At 41.8% G+C, this 16,984-nt stretch overlaps 3 protein-coding genes and 1 long non-coding RNA gene across 4 annotated transcripts; 1 reads left to right on the forward strand and 3 right to left on the reverse strand.

The window, feature by feature from the left end:
- Positions 1–879: 879 nt before the first annotated feature.
- Apd-1 (apidermin 1) lies at positions 880–2,450 on the reverse strand. The gene is made up of 3 exons (XM_033332359.2): positions 2,342–2,450; positions 1,613–1,868; positions 880–1,267 (listed from the first exon to the last, which is right to left on the reverse strand). The coding sequence occupies exons 1-3, from the start codon at positions 2,351–2,353 to the stop codon at positions 1,203–1,205; spliced, it is 333 nt and encodes a 110-aa protein (XP_033188250.2). The 5' UTR covers positions 2,354–2,450; the 3' UTR covers positions 880–1,202.
- Positions 2,451–7,484: 5,034 nt separating this feature from the next.
- LOC143303070 (uncharacterized) lies at positions 7,485–8,392 on the reverse strand. The gene is made up of 3 exons (XM_076620949.1): positions 8,283–8,392; positions 7,925–8,180; positions 7,485–7,836 (listed from the first exon to the last, which is right to left on the reverse strand). Exons 1-3 carry the CDS (start codon positions 8,292–8,294, stop codon positions 7,664–7,666), a joined length of 441 nt encoding a protein of 146 aa, XP_076477064.1. The 5' UTR covers positions 8,295–8,392; the 3' UTR covers positions 7,485–7,663.
- A 139-nt stretch (positions 8,393–8,531) lies between these two features.
- Positions 8,532–16,669, forward strand: LOC117155887 (uncharacterized). The gene is made up of 3 exons (XR_013059072.1): positions 8,532–8,693; positions 15,178–15,612; positions 16,118–16,669. It is a non-coding gene; the product is annotated as an uncharacterized LOC117155887 (long non-coding RNA).
- LOC117155886 (uncharacterized) lies at positions 11,509–12,723 on the reverse strand. The gene is made up of 2 exons (XM_033332365.2): positions 12,332–12,723; positions 11,509–11,869 (listed from the first exon to the last, which is right to left on the reverse strand). Exons 1-2 carry the CDS (start codon positions 12,636–12,638, stop codon positions 11,724–11,726), a joined length of 453 nt encoding a protein of 150 aa, XP_033188256.2. The 5' UTR covers positions 12,639–12,723; the 3' UTR covers positions 11,509–11,723.
- Positions 16,670–16,984: the final 315 nt, after the last annotated feature.

Here is a 16,984-nt window from a genome sequence, read left to right on the forward strand (position 1 = left end):
ATCGATTTGATAATTATCTGATGCCAAAAGTAATTGAACTGTGATAATTAAGTATGTTTCCTCGTTGTAATACAACGCACGCCTGTTGGCATATTCTCTATAACGTCTGATTCGGTCATTTTCGTTCCAAAATCTGTAATCTACATTTGTAAATGACGAAACGTGGCCAATTATTTATGGTTAATTGAAACATTTAACATGTATCACTCAATTTTAAAGGGTTACTGTTCATCATTAACTCTATTGCGATCTTCAAACTTTTGCGTATCAATTTTCCTCTCGTGTCAATGAACGAATAGACGTTTAATTTTTCAATAAACTTTGCAATTAAGAATTAAAATTCTTAAAATTTTTATAAGAGATTATAGAAAATATCCTATTATTACATTATTATATATTATTTATGATTATAGAAAGATTCGATTTGCTTGAAAATGATTCAAAGAACACAGCACAAGCTTAAGTAATATAATAGTACTCGTTAAAGTACTCGTTTATTAAATTTACTTGGAAGAATTCCCTCGTCTACAATTTACAGTCGCTTTTACGCAGTTTACAAGCCAAGTCATAATCAAGGAAAGTAGTTGTACTTTAAATTGCAGTTTCTAAGTTGCAGCTTCTTGGCCATTGGTAGGCCCTCCAAGTTGCACCGGATTCGTTATTTCACGTGTCTTTTCATTGGCAGCGGCCACAGGCGAGGAACAGCAGTAATACGTTTAACAATCTAATTAGAAACTGGAACAACTGGTCCTCGGAGGACGACGAGTGGTGGATAACTTTTATGGCTAGTTAAATAGTATTAAACTTCACTTAAACGAGTCGTTGTCTCGGTTCGGCTATTGGGATTATACTTGAAATTGAAAGTATTGCAAAACCAAGTGACTGTACAATGGAGCTTCATTTATTAATGTACAAAAGCGTAACAAGAATATGGCTAGTTACAAGAAGAAAAATTCGCGAAAGAACCTCGTAGAAACTCGAACGCGTTGTTCGTTTAACTCTTATCGAACAGATTTAATTTATAAATAAAAAAGAGTTGTCGTTGTTCCATCGTTCTCGATATCAGGAGATGTGTTCTGTTATCGAACAACGCTGAGCTTGGATCGAAGTCCCGCGGGTGGAGATCGATGAGTGGCCGCTTTCAGGTTCACGAGAGAGATCGTTCGAGTTGTCTTGGAGAATCCAGGGTTACGGTTGACGTTCTACCACAGTAGACCGGCTCCTGGCGCCACCACGGTTCCTGCGGGACCAGCGACCACCGCGGAACCTTCAAAAGAAACAATTTGTTTTATATTTCTATTTTCATGTAATTTCTCTCGCTACTCTAATAAATTCATACTTTAATATAATCCTTTACAATGAAGTTTGATATAATATAACGAAACAGTAATGTACTGTATATTGTACTCCGCTGTTGTATTTAAAATGTTCACTACCAAATTGAATTTCGTTAATCTCCAGAGTTAGTCAGAATTATTAACCGAAATGATTTCGAAGTTTCAATAACCAGTATTACCATACTTCGCTGGTCAATCTGTTATAATTACCAAACTTCACGTACAAGATCTACGTTTAGTCGAAGCAGTTCAAAGCGATAGAACGTGTAAGTTACCGGCAGCCGGTCCCACGACGGCGGCAGAGCCAGCAGCAGGCCCAACTACTGCGGCAGCACCTGCAGCAGGCCCAACCACGGCTGCTGGTGCAGCGACAGGTCCGATAACCGCAGCCGAAGGAGCCACTGGTCCAGCTACTGCCACTCCAGGTAACACACCACCCAACACCACTGCACCATTGTGTCCCCAGGCTAGGGAACGACGTTCGCGCTCGGGGCTAGCTGAGGCGACGGCCAGGGCGGCAACAAGGACGACCTGAGATGTGGTTGATATAGATTTAAGTGTATGTAGCTCTAGTTCGGTATAGATTATTTAGGCAAAGTCTCAGAGTTTCATTCAACTTGTTTAAATCGTTTAGATTTCAGTGTTTCGCCCAACTTGTTCAGGGCTTTAAATTATCTAGACAAGACTTACGTAAAGATCAAGATCAATCTGAACAGGTATCAAGATATCAAGGTAAATGTAAATTGTGGTAAAAAAATCTCATGCAATTATCTAATGCTACTATAATAGTCTAAGACAGGTAACTATTGTTCGATCAAGAGATTGTATAGAAAAAGAGTGATACAAAAAGTGATATGATTTGATGTTTCTGTGATACTTCGAGACAGGTAGCTACTACCTGATCGCAAGATTATACAGAAAGAGCGTGATAAGAACAGATAATTAAATCAATCTAGTTGAACTTTCGATACAAGTGAGAAGTTTCGAGGAAGAATATATCTCACCAAGTATTTCATGTTGATTGCTGTATCTGTCTTCAGCTGACTGGTGACTGATGCTCAACCCTCTTGACACGCCGCCTTATATACGCGATCGATGATCCTGGATATCGTCGATGCAACCTTCAACCCCGCATGAAAGTGGGAATAACAAACGAGACAGGGCGCGGTCACAGACAGCCGGGATTAGAGTAGGCGACATAGCGGAGTTCCGGGTCCAACGTCACACGGACGAGTGCTGTTATCACGCGGAGACGTGTTTCAGCTTCGAAACGTGTGCGCACGGCCTGTTACCACAATAACGGTTTGTCGCGAGGGGAATAGAATTTTCGCGTTGGTCAGCAACGTACGGTGTGGCAAATTCGCTGATCACCTCGTTCCAAGCTCATTTTCGCCACGAAATTCTCGCCATGTATTTCAGCCACTTTGATAAACGTTAATAACTGCCGCGCGCAGGTGTAATTGTTAAAATCCGGGACCAAGCCAGGGAAATTCTGTCCTGTCCGAATTATCCGTGGTTTACCAGGGGATAATCAGAACAACGATGTTTTTCGTGGGAACAACCAGCGATTTTAATGGATCCCTTACACGCTCCGGGTATTAAGGGACGTGTTTATATTCGCGATGTGTTGCGAGTTGAAATTTCAACAAGCTGAACGGTTGTCTAACGAGGTTGAAAAAGCTATGGGGGAATAACGAGCCCATTGTGTTTTCAAGACGCGCGATGTAGTTATTTTTACGTCTATTGTACTGTTTTTACGTTACTTGTTTACTGCAGATGCACACATTGATTTAGAAGATTCTTCAAAAAAGATCAAGTGTAATACACCGTACAATATTCTGCAAAAGTATTAGATATCACATAGTATGATGATGAGCTTATAATGGCAATTAATCATATTTGTAGGGAATCAAGTATTTGTACACGACGTTATTTACATTTATCATTTATGTATTTTATTTCTGGCTTTCCTGGTGCATAACCTTTTCAAGTTACTTTTATTTTTATTATTAAAAATAGACATTTGTTAAACATCAATAAGAATAAGCACTTCGTGCGAGACTTTTGCACAGTACTGTACATCACGAGGATATCAAATCACATTTCTTTTTTTTCATTACAACGACAGGTAGCAGTACAATATACGAGACTCAATACATGTTAAGGAAAAAGGGAAAACGAAATGGGATAAATCAATTTCCAGCTACAAATTCTGGGAAACGTGGGCACAACGAGTCGATTGTTCGCAAAGAATCCGCATGGTAAAGAATAAACGAGCGTCGATGGCGTGCGAATAAAACAACGGAGAGGGTGGTTGGCCGTTTCGCGTGCGCCCTTTTATTTCGTCCGTACCGTGCCGAGCAGTTTTTTCGTGATGACCATGGGTGATCCGTCCTTTGAATCCGCGTTGGCTGGCACCGGTCTGGAACGGTGTAATTGCGCGTGTCAGATTTGTCAAGTTGGAAATCGCGGTGACTTGCGAGCCTTTACGTCGTCCCCGTTTGAATTTATGGCGAGCCACGTTTCCACGAAACGTTGCACTTCCACCAAACTTGGGAAGAGTTCTCTCCGTTGATAGAATAATTGGGGAAACTTGGAGGAAGAGAACGCGTCCCAGTATAAGTTGCTTCCGCTGTTTAGGTGGAAAGTTAGGAGGAAGAGATGGCGAGTCGACGTTGGTCACGTTTTGAGTTCTCGAATAATCGAAGAAGCAGGAGTTGTTACGGCAATGCTAACTTCGTGCATTAATATTTGTTATCGTATTAACCACGTCTGCCAATATTATCGTGAGAATGTTCTCCGTAACTCGACATTCAATCGATTCTAAACCAATAACAATTTCAACTTCTATACCAGTGTTAATGAGTCGCAAAGCCGCCGAACAATTCGCCACTGAACGATGTCGCATTTTCCAAGAATGGCACGACACGCTATTGGCCCACTATGTCATTTTATTATTCTATTACATGGCAGTTGCCAGCGGACGGAAGTGAAATTCGGCCATCGACGTCCACTTCTCGTTCTATTTGCGATTGGCCCGTTTACGTGACCTTTCGGTTAGAGATCGACTAAAAAAAAAATAGAATTCACGGCTAGCGACGAATTTCGCGTGGTTCCAGGGTAACAGAGGATTCCCAGGGGGTGCGTCGAAAATCGCAATCTGAGGCTAGGCGAGAATATATCGAAAAGTCAAAGTCTTTGTGACGAGAGTTGGCGAGGCCGCATTCCTTTTCAAGAATATTCCGTTTGATTCGCAGACGTCATCTTTTCAATGGTTTTCCCGGTCTTTGTGTCAAAGGCTATCGATTATCGGGAAGTTTCTGGCCCTGTTTGCGTGACGCTACATCTCGTTCCCTTCCATCGATCGTCTCTCTGTGCGCCAATATCGCTCGTGTCACTCCTTTCGTGGAAGATACGCGATTATTAGTGGAAACGTGGGATTCCGATTAATATTTCTGAGATTGGGAGTAGGTCGAGTAAAAATAGTCGCAAATGCATCATCGGGACCGGATTTATCGATGAGGGGACTCCGTTTCAGTCGAAACAGTTCGGTCGTCTGAATTCTTCTTGACCTTTTGATAGAACAGTGAATTTTTTAAATTGTTCCCCGCTATTTAAAATACCTCAAGCTGACTACAGATCTGATATGTCTGTTCTCCATTTCCAGTAAAAATAAACCATAAATCTAATTTCTAGACTATACAGTATCGTATATTTGTCGTTATATCGTATCGTACTCGTGACAAAGAAACAAAGAATTCGCAATCGACATCAAACGATTTCACGAAACATTTACAACCGTCCCTGATTTATTCGAATGAACGCTTCGAATCAACCAATTTCGATTTCATTATCGTCGCCTGTTAATCGCGTTCTATCAACTTACACAGCCAATATCGTGTCTTCCCGAACTAATTAGTTCGTTTCAAATGCAATCGCTTAACGATCGGGCCCGCGTCATATTTTTTATTTCGCTCGACATAACAACGATAACAGTGACAAACCATAATTAGGTGGTTCGAACAATTAACGTTATTAACATAGACGATAGCTGTGACAGTAAATGAACCCGGACAAACAGGCCTTGGATCGATGAAACGTGTGTACTAACATGCGAACGGAGAATTAAACGCGAATAGCGCGTTGTTCATGTTGGTAGGCTCGCACGAGTACACGACATCGTGGCCGATATTGCGCTAAGCCGCCGGATAGTTCTATGCATCTCATTGTGTCGCGTTGCTAGGTCTAGAATATACCGTTAAGTCGTTGCATTTGAAGGACAAAGGTATCTAATTAATTCGACAGTCTCGTGAAACCTGTTATGATCTCTGTCCACTGTTTCTAATGCGTCTGAGTCGTGTTCGTAATTCATTTTTAGCAGCGAAGATTGACAGAGTTGAAAGGACACTTGTAATCTGCCCGCCATGTCACAAAAATATTCAAATTGATCTTGGTTGTATCAAACTTGAACTTCGGGTGATTTATTTCCATTTAATGACGTGTTACCACTTTTTATGTGTTACCACATTTAATACGTGTAATATAAAAAAAAGGGGGATATACGCTTGGTCTAACATATATTTAAGTTCGAGTTGTCTCGGGATAGTATAAGTTGTAAATTTAAGCTATAAACTAAGAATCGTAAGAGTGCTGGGGAAGAGAGAAAGAGAAAGAGAGAGAGGGAGTGTAAGTAAGAGTGTATGCCTTGGTGACGTCAAAGCTAAATGAGTAAAGGAGTGGGAGAAGGGTGCGAGGGTTGAGGGTCAGCATTTTTTGACCTGGGAAGACAGAAGTTGTGAGCCGAGTGTGAGAATAAGACGTACGAAGATATTGTTGTCAGCTTTTGCATTGGGTATTGCTTGTTAAAATAAAACTAAACTTCACTTCAAACAGAACATCCTTTCGTGTCCTTACTCTAGACTACTTAAATACTACATACGTATTACTACATTTAACTCTGAGGAAAGAAAATTTTCCTACACTAATTTCGATGAATAATAACAATGGATTAATAAATAGCGAATTAAATAATTTACAAACAAAACATTTAAAAGCTAACTTCAAGCTCTTATCCTCCTTGTAATTACTCAAACAACCTTGCAGCATTCTACTTTAAAATCCGGTTAAAATTACTCTGGTGGCGAAACTAATTGAGAATAAACTAAAAGAGAACACGTATATATTTACTAATTACTTTTATACGTTGAAGTTGGACGATCTCGTAATCTGTACTAATTACAACAGAAAAAACAATTTATTAATTAAACCTTCTGCTTCTCTCTTCTCCTTTATTCCATTAGTTTCCACCCACCACCTGCAAGAAACTCGAATGCGTATCTCCATTTTTTCAGAACGATAATGTCAGTCGGTGTATATCTCACGTTGCGACATTGTTTATCATATTTGACATCACGAGCTCCATAAATCCATCGCATACTCGCGGACGACCGTTACAGGTCCTTGAAGAGAAAATCCGTTCCAGTCTCGTAACCGCGACAACAGCCACGCTACCGTGTCTCGATTAGCGCGACGAGAGGAAAAATAGCGGGCGGCCGATCAGTCGGCTGACTTGTCGATTGCCGTACTTGACAGTGAATCGATTATGACTACATAATTCCATGGATCGAGCGGTACGCATTGTTATCCCGGTCTGGGCTTTCGTTTTGACATTCTTCGATGATTTTTCGCATCGACATTAGCCGACTATGGTGCACAGGTGCAAGCTTTGCCTTTCCCTCCCCGTTACTGTGATCCCAACGGTGGCACGGCAGAGGTGTACGTTGAAATATTCATGATGGGGATGCCAGGTGGAGATCTAGCCGAGAGTTGTCTCTAAGCGCGTTCTGAATCGCGCGCGCAGTTACAAAATTATTCGTACGTGCCTTTTTGTGTAGGAGCCAGGGCTGGATTGCCATTGCGCAGCTGACGTATCGATCGTCCGACGCGTCGATTCAAATTCCCGGATTTGCTGCGGCTTTTCAGGGTATTTAAAGCGATTAACCACGTGGAAAAAGGTATTTCGAATACCTGAAATTTTATAAGAGGCAAGCCTTTGTGCGGAAATTTGATTTTGATTAGCAAACTATTTTGCAACCACAAAGGAAAATAGTTTGCTTCGGATGTAGGAAATTAGATACTCCTCTAGAATTCGAGATGTAATATAGTTTATTTTATATAATTAAACAGATACATTTGTATAAGCGTATACGTAGCCGAACACGTAGGCAGTGATCTTGCCGCAGTTAGGAATGATTTATAAGTGGTCTGAATAGTTTTGAGTAAGGTACGAGGTACGTTGTATATCTATGAGGCTCGGTTTTATTTGACTACCAGGCGTGACCTCCGGCGATAACCGCGGAGGATGAAGCTCCGATTACCGCAGTTTTGGTAACGGGGCCAGCGACGACAGTGGATGCTGCTGGTCCAGCGACAACCGCGGCTGCTGGAGCTGCCGCTACCACTGCAGGTGCAGCGAGTGCAGGGGCAACGAGCGCATTACCTGAAAATTAATTTATTTATTACAATTACCATCGAAATCTCCCGTGATATAAAGGAAATAAACTTGATTTAAGAAGATGATCACTTACCAACGACAACGCCCAGTCCCGGTTCAGAAACGACAGTAGGTCCAGCAACCGAACCAACAACGGCACTCGGGCCGGCTACGGCTCCAGTGACTACTGCAGGTCCAGCAACTGGTCCAGCTACTTTAACTGCTCCAGCTGCGGGACCAGCAACGACCGCTGATCCTACATGGGCACCAGCTACGCTTACAGCACCCACGAGTGGGCTGACAAGACTCGGTGCAGCTGAGCAAACCGACACGATTGATACCAGAACAGCCTAATAGAAATATGATTAAAGAATTATTTTAAGAAGTAATCAACACATGTCGATACCGTGAAGTTACTATTGATGCAAATAAAATAGAATCGAGAAGCTTACCAAATATTTCATGGTTGCTGCTTTATTCTTCAGCGTTGTCTGTCACCTTAATTGTAAGACTGCCAATTAATCCCGCGATAGCTGCTTTTATACTCGGTTCTGACCCTGAATCTATAGCTTTCCCGACATTTTTCCATTAGGAAATGTCACACCATTACCATTGCCGGCCCGACCTATTTCTGTATGGAAGAATGTCTTCGTCGCGTGTCTGTGTAAGCTATTAAACTCCGCGTCGAAGAGACACTTCCAGGCAGTCCCATCGTGCGACGCGGATTAATTGCACCCATCCCGTAATATCGGGAACGGAACTCGAGCGCCATAAGTTTGAGGAATTCACGAGAATCGGCGTTACCTCGTTATCTTTATGCTGTTCTGGTTTTGTCGGAATTCATCCCACTTAGACTACTTGACGTAAGTACTCGAACTTGTTGCGCATCGTTCTGATTTCGTAGTCGGAAACGCCGCTTTGTCACGGTAATTCGCTTCTGGAGTGTGCCCGTTCGTCTCGCGAATTCATCGTGACGTAGAGTCCAGTGCTGTTCGAGAATTTGGATAATGTCTTTTCGTGTCTTTTTGGTGGTTGACGACACCGTGGGATTGAGACAAATTTTTATCTAAATTCTAACCGAAGATCGCATCTATCGAATCTTAAATGAATTAGTAGTTAAACGTTTGAAACCACTGCGTGCTTTTTGTTATTGTTTTGGACGTCTACTTTATTTTGACAGAAATAAATTTCTTTAAACGCTGTTCTTGTTGAAGCGTGTCCTTCTCTAGACTTTTACATTGCTTGAACAATTCTGCACTTTCTTTAAATCAACTTTGGCATTGTATCTCTTCTCGATTCTGAGTTAATTCTTTCATTTAGCAGCCACTATAAGTATTCCTTAAAAGAAGAACAGCGCTCGCAAACATTTCAAGCTCTCCCTATACAATTGTGGCTACAATTCACATCCTCCAAAATATTTACCAACATCCTGTTTCAACGCTTAAACTCCAAAGCTCGAAAACCTCAAGTAATCCCAGCATCTTGACGGATCACACGAAATCACAGACCTCACGGTGGAAGCAAGTAAACGTTTGCTTACGCAAGCGTTGAAAGTCATCGAGGTGCTCTTCGCTATTCGACTACTTGAATTTCATGTCCGCCGTATGGAATCCACGTCTGTGTTAAACGACTGTCGTTTTGTTCATGCATAAACCGTGGGACGTAACGACTGGCCCGGTACTTGTTGCTGTTCGCTCGTGGACGTGCCTTTGAAATGGTAATGCGCGTGGCGCTAATAATTTCCTTCAGCTTCCCACAGGAACTAGAAGCCGGCAGAGTTTCGTAAAAAAGACGCCGTAAAGCATCTTCGTCGTGGCATTTCCCAGAGGCTGGCGCGAATGAAAACAGAGATTAAAGCAGAACCATGAAGTAGGATGGTAATTGTACTCAATATGGAACACTGCAATATCTCGGCAAGTAATTACAATACAAAATCAATCGGCAACGGTGTAAAATATTTCGTTGGAAGCAAAAGACAAGCGTATTCACATTTGAGATTCGCTTGGTAATCCGTCGATCGTTGTATTTGAAAACGTATAAATGTTCTCGAGAAGCGAGTTAAATAGTAATATTTTTTAGTTGAAGAAAATAAAAATATATCATCTTTCCATGATTTCTCATTAAGCGTATTTGGCTTTGAGTGTCCGAAAGAAATTTACCGTTAAATTTATTTCATTTTTAATGTGATTATTATTTTTCTGTCCTAATATATACTTATGTACCCAATGTTAAACACGTTGAGTATACGTCATATAGAACATGCCAATAATGCTGCTATAGACGAATATGATACAGAATTATATTTATTTTGTGGTTGCAATTCCCAAAGAGACAATAATGGTGAAATATGGATTCGATGTATTCGCTGTTTTCATTGGGATTACACTCCGGGATATGCTTCAGGCGTTTCACGTATGAAAGACAAAGAAAATTAACATAATGTAATATAATATAATACAATATAATAGAGCATAATGTAAAATAAGCTTAAAAAATGGGATATATTTTATTACTTGTCTTCTTTATTTGAATAATTATTTTTACAATTTATTACATTTCTTTACAAATATTAACAGTCATTTTATCAACTCGCCGTACTTGATCTTTTTTTTCATTTTTTACCATGAGTTCAACACACTTAAACTTTTGCATAGTTAACTATTAACAAACAAATATCTATTAATTTTATCGCGTTTTGAAGTTGGTTTTATTGAGAAGAAACATGTTTCTCGTTTTGAAAAGTTTTTAAAATCAGGTGTTCCATATTGCACTTGCCCTATAGATGTAGAGAGAGAGAGAGAGGTTCGTTACCAAAGCTATGTTCGGATATCATTAGAGTACGGTTCAAATGGGGAGAATACTCGGCTGATTGGAGTGGCGTTCAAGCAATTTCCTATAATTACCGGCAAAGGTGGACAGGTATCATCCCACGACACACTGTCAACGATATAATAGACCGCGAAATGGAGCCTGGCCACGTCACAATGTCGACGATAATATTCCGGGACTAGAACAATGCTCCGCCGACCGGTGTCATTATAAATCGTGGATTGCATGTCACAATCACTACGCAATAGGTGCCTTTGCTTTGGCTCTTCGAGTGTGAAATTCTTAAGAAATTGGAGATATTCGACAGACTTCGATGAAATTCCTGCTGTGGTAGATTCGTGGCAGTTGATTGTCTCGGGCTTTTAGTATATTGTAAGTCACTGTTGTGGCGTACAGAATTGTTTCTCTAAATATTTTTCTTTCTCCGTCAGCTTACACATTACGCTTGCTAATTGTTTGCTGAACAAAGACATTACTAAAAGTTTCGCGTTAGTCTCGTGCACCAGTCGCAATTACATTGTAACATTTCCGCACTTGAAACTTCGAGGAACGCCATTGTCCTCATTACAACATTTGGTCTTTTGTTTCGGCCGGACTGGAGGACATGTTAAACGAACTTATTTACCTGGAACAATTGAAATTTACGAAACAATGGTTGCCTGTTGCCGAACACGGGACATCTATTCCCCATTTACTTCTCATTTAAATCCCCCAGTTAAATAATTATTCTGATTATTCTCGTTGAATAATTCAATTAACATTACGCTGTGTGTAATCGAAACAAGGTATGTTTGCAAACGTTACAGCCAAGGCAATAAAGGGACATAATGACAGAAACGAGAAGTGCACTTCCTCTCCAAAGTGGTATGCGTTTATTATTATATAAAATAAACATATAAACGATACATTGTTATGTACACGAAATATATATAAAAGATACAATGATGGAGGTACTAGCGGTAAATGACGGAGATCGTGGCGCGGTCGGTTTCAAAATGGCAGGCATCGGAGGAGATCAGTCGAAGATGTCATTATGTGTATGGGTGTCCAGCGTGAGCTAAGAATTACCAGTGGCCATCAGCACGAAGGATACTTCCAACTCCAGCTGGTCCAGCTGCTATGCTACCGGATGGTCCTGCAATAAGTGCTGGAGCGGTGATGGGACCGGCAAGGGCTGCAGGATGTGCTGCAGGTCCAGCCAAGACGGTTCCTGAAAAAGGATAATATAAAATTAGTACGAACATACATACACATATTCCAGAAAGAGACGACAGTGTTAGAATAAGGAAGACATCGCGATAGAGACGCGATAAAACGTGACAATTCGAAACAAATAAACGTTGCTGGATGAGTAAAGATCGGTCTACTACGCATGGTTGAATTTATCGTCCATTGTGTGTATCGTATTCATAATATATGGATTGTTGCACGTTCAAAGATTAAGTACCCTAGTTTCCTGACAAGGATATATGGAACGCGACTGGTTTGCAACGACAATATCCAATCAACATTACGAAAAAAAGCACATCGATTCAAACGTCGTTGTACGCTTATCTTCGGGTACCATTTTAAGACATCCTCTTATCAACGTAATCTATCTACAAGGCCTATATTATGGATAAATATACCGGCGAGTGTTAGTTCGTGGAATTTACGAATCTACTCTACTCACCCCATGGTGCACCCCAAGGAGCGGCTACAGCTGGCCAGGGTGCGGCTGCACCAGCAATGCTACCGGAAACTAGAGAGGGACCAGCAACTGCTCCAGTCACTACGGCGCCACCATCCACAGCTCCTGAGAGGCGAGCAGGTCCGGTAGCTGGTCCTGCAAGGGCAGCAGGTCCCACGATCGGTCCACTGAGGGCAGCAGGGCCTAGCAGAGGACCAGCCAGAGCTGCTCCAGGTGCCAAAATTGCCGAAGGAGCCGCAGCCGCTACCGAAAGAACAGCGACGAGGAAGACCGCTACGAGGGTGCACATGTTGAAAGGTTTGTCGAAGGGCTTGCTCGTTGCTAAGCTACTGGAATAGTTTGCCTCGATGGCTGGAGTGGATGTGCTGGCATCTGACTGACTCGATGGTGCTTTTATAGGGGCATTGTGTACACTCTGGGCACCTAGTTGCTCCCGCCAACCCCAAGGGCGGGGCACAGGACACGCCAAACATTCTCTGCGGGCTGGGCGCGTGGCCGTTTCCTCGGCTTATCAGCATTAAGACAGTCATCGAGTAGCAGCGACACACGGCTAATGCTTAACGCCTCGCAGCCCACCCGAGCCCCTGGAGGTCGCCCGCTCCAATTCAACATGCCCGTTGCATCCGTTTCAGCGACGGTTTTTACGATTGTTTCTGGCCTTGCGTATAGAACACGGTACTCTATCGACCAGAAAGATCGGCACGCCGATACCACAAAGTTTGAGTGTTTAATGGCTTCAACGTGGGTCTAGGTAGTCACGGTCCGGGGCTTTTCATGGTTAAAAATGTTGCATTGAATTTCTGGAGAAATTAAATTACATTGCAAAAAAGCCTAACTAAAGTGTCTACGTACTTAGAATCGAACAAGATTTAAGATTACCAATTTAATTCCTTTAATACCACGTGCAGACTCTATCGATCGATCAACGCTAACTGTAAACTCGATTCAAATTAAAGATCGATGTCTTTCGTATCGGACCTATTCGTCCGTATTAAAGTCGTAGTATAGGTAGCATGTTCCATTGACGAGATCATCCTTTCCTGTGAAAGATCCTGCAATTTCATGGTCGAAGAAACCTGTCATCACGACCTTCACGATCGAAGAAGAGTCGTTTCATCTTCTTCTTGTCGATTTTCTAAACAAAGAGACAGATCTGAACGAGCACGCGTCGACAGCCGTGTCACTATGCGTCCGCATTGTGCATTGTACATCCGTTTAGGCGAGGCACTGGGTTGCGTAGCCCACGCGTCGTCCCCAAGTTGCGATTGTCGCCTGGAATGACTGTCTCATTGTAGTCGGATACGCGTGTGTTACGGTGGCACCAGCCTCGCAATGCATCACCGAGCCTCGCGCCACGGATCGTTTCGAATATCATTGTTGGGCGTAGCGCGCGCTTTCGAAGGTGGCAAAGGTGACCGGCGACGCGATTGTTCGAATAATTGTGCCCCGCCACGGCGAAGTCCTTCGAGGGGCGGCTTTAATGGTACGCCTCGTTTCAGAGAACAAGAGAAGATCGCGAAGTCTACTTTTTCTTAGAACGATCACGCAGGGCTTAAAAAGCAACTCGCTTTTTCCTTTCTCGGTCGAAAAAATATTCCGGAAATTTCTCTCCTCTTGGAGTTTGAAACGACTTTCATTTGGAAAGTGGCTTCCTAATCTCTCGCTTGATCATTTTTTATTACTTTTATATATTGCTGGTTGAGAATAAAGTATCGTATATACTAAATATCGTAGATATTTGAAAATTCATAAGAGGAAACCACCTTTATCAATTCGTATATCTTTTTGGAATAATATAGAATGCATCCGTAGTTTCAATATTTATTCAATACGTTCCCATTATTTTTACTCGTTGATTTATTTCAGCATCGACTCGTGGCCGTCCATAATATTTCTACTTCTCCAACAACATATTTGTAATATTGGATAATCCCTGTGGATATAATTTCCAGTTATATCGTACACTGTAAAGATCTATATCTAATTAAATTATATTTGCTCCTTCATATTATAAATTATACTTCTAATTACTAGAATGCACTGTTACCTAAAGAAATCAAAAGGGTTGAATGGTTATGAGCGTTTGATTTAAACGACCCAGTTAAGATTGAAACAGAAGGTCGCAGTTAGGATCAGATATCGAAGATCACGCGATGGCCAATCGTTCACGAAGAAAATCGAGAACAGGAATAGATTTCTTGTCGCGACAGGTGCATAAAGGAACGTCGGATCAAGAATGACAGAGTATTTGATTTATCGTCCAGAGCGATTTTAACACGAAGTCGTGTGCCATTTTTAGAGTCGCGAATAGAGCTGGTGAAAGATAATGGAACACTGATGTATATGTCATGGTAAGATTACAATGTGTAGGTGTTTTTGTCCAGGGTAATTGTAATGCGCATCGTCTGTTGCGTGTAACTGGTTTACCATTACAAAGCACGAAATGGGAATAGAGGAGGATTATCAGTTTAGAAACACGATCCGCATGGTCTCGTTGTTCGTTGCTTCGATAACGTTTATCAATGTCCACGATATTATTTCCTTATCTTGTCTGATTTCTTAATTATAGAAGATTTAGAAAATGAAAAAAATTAGAAATTGATATGAAAGGGTAATACAAAAATTCGCAACATCAAATCTCGAAAATACGAACGGAAGGCTACATTTTAATAAATAGATTCGCACAAAGGAATCTTGCACAAAGAGATGGTATGTAGGTCGTTATTTCGATGCATTCCTTACGCAAATCCAACGCATAGATCATTTTTCTTTCATTTCTAGGCGTGGTGTCTCCAATTCGATTCAATATTGCGTCACCTTATTTACAGGTTTTTGTCCGATCGGCCGAGCTTTTTCACCCCGTCACGGTCTAACAGACCGCTGCTACCAGCCCCGCCTTTACCCCCGATAAGTTCACCGACCCACGTGTTCGCGTGTGTCGCCTATAAAAGCTCACTTAGCATCAACATGTACGGCAATGTTCCTCCGTGATGGCTGATGGAAAGTCGCTGCTCGGAATCTCGGTGGCCTCCGTCATCTACGAGAGGACATTTCACGATCATCGACCTAACTAGGGGATAGAAGGGTCGAGAAACACCACAGGCGGCATCGATGGATTCTTCGATTAAAATTTCATCAACATCATCATCTTCGGGTTTCTCAGTCTACAAAATTGGTATTGGTTTCTACAGTGGCCGTTATGAGCGTGCACCATGAAACCACGACGCCATGGATGGCGCCACACGGTGGCCATCAATTTTCAGGTAAGAAACTTCCATATTTATGTTGTTTTGTTTCGAGTCAAGTTGCCGGAGATATCGAGGATATGTTCGTATTTTCCTTTTTTGGGATGGAGAAATTAGACTACGACGCGAACGAAACAAACACGTTTCTCAATTTCCGCGGGTGGTACACGGGCGAAGCGAATCGCGATGTGAATAACGATCAAGCCAAGGAGAACACAGAACGTACGCGTAAGATTTATTTTCCCGTTTCTAGACCGATTTTCTGACCCCGGAACACGCCGTTACGTACCACACATATATATATCCCGCTCGTCCTGTTGAAAAATAACGAGTTATTTTTCCAACTGGCGAACGACCCTCCACGAGATCGTGTCTCGGGTCGATGTTTAAATATCCACGGATCTACGATCACGTTCGATCCATATCCCTTCGATGTGGACGTGTCATCCATACGAAAATCATCTTTTGAACGTAACGAATCTTCTGGTTCTCTATTGCCTCTGCACGATTTTTGTATTCTTAGGACATTCAGTACACCATCGAGGGCGTAAAAGCAGCAGCGCGTCGAAGGATCCATCGATCGGCCTTCCTCGATCTCCGGCAACTTACGAGACACTAACGACCCAGCCACAACCATATCTACCTCGTTATCGGCCACACCTTTCGTCGTTCTTGTCCGTAACGACGCTGGGCTTCGCGAAAACAATTCGACCTTCTTGCTTTATGCCAGAGCGAGGTCGATCCGCTGGAATGTCCACGGTAGTCAACCATCTGTCCAACCTATAATTCCTGTTCGAGACAGCTTAACTGATTTACCGCAATTTGCCGCGTTCGTTGATGAAATACAGGCCAGGATGTCTCACGGGCGGATGGGGAGGGTGGAGTTACGTGTTGATGCTTCCTCTAGTAGATTTCTTTGTCTTTGTAACTTGTACATTGTGTATATAGCGTGGGGTGCTAATCTTCGTCGTATGAAATGTAAAAACAATTGAGGATCTTGTGGTTCACTGTTGTATTATATATCTTTTTATTGAAACTGTTTAAAAATAAACGTATACTTATGAGCAAAACTAAATCTGCATTTGTTTCATTTTTCATATTGTTAGCGTGCAATTTAGAATTTTTTGGCGATAATATTCGGTATCTGATATGTCGATACTGGCTGTAATCGAGACTGCCAGGAATCAAACCGATTAATTCCATTTTTTGTGTCCTTTTCAACTTCATTACCTAAGCAGGTAATTAATAGGTATGTGACTTATACAATCAACCACTAAAATCGTAAAACGTACAATGTCTTCAACCATATTTACTTATTCCTCATTTTCCATTTTACGACTTCGGGATAAAGTATAGGAATAACGAATAACAACTCATTGTCCATATCGAA

This window comes from Bombus vancouverensis, chromosome 8 (genome assembly GCF_051014615.1).
Source record: "Bombus vancouverensis nearcticus chromosome 8, iyBomVanc1_principal, whole genome shotgun sequence".
NCBI classification, from domain to species: Eukaryota; Metazoa; Arthropoda; class Insecta; order Hymenoptera; family Apidae; genus Bombus; species Bombus vancouverensis.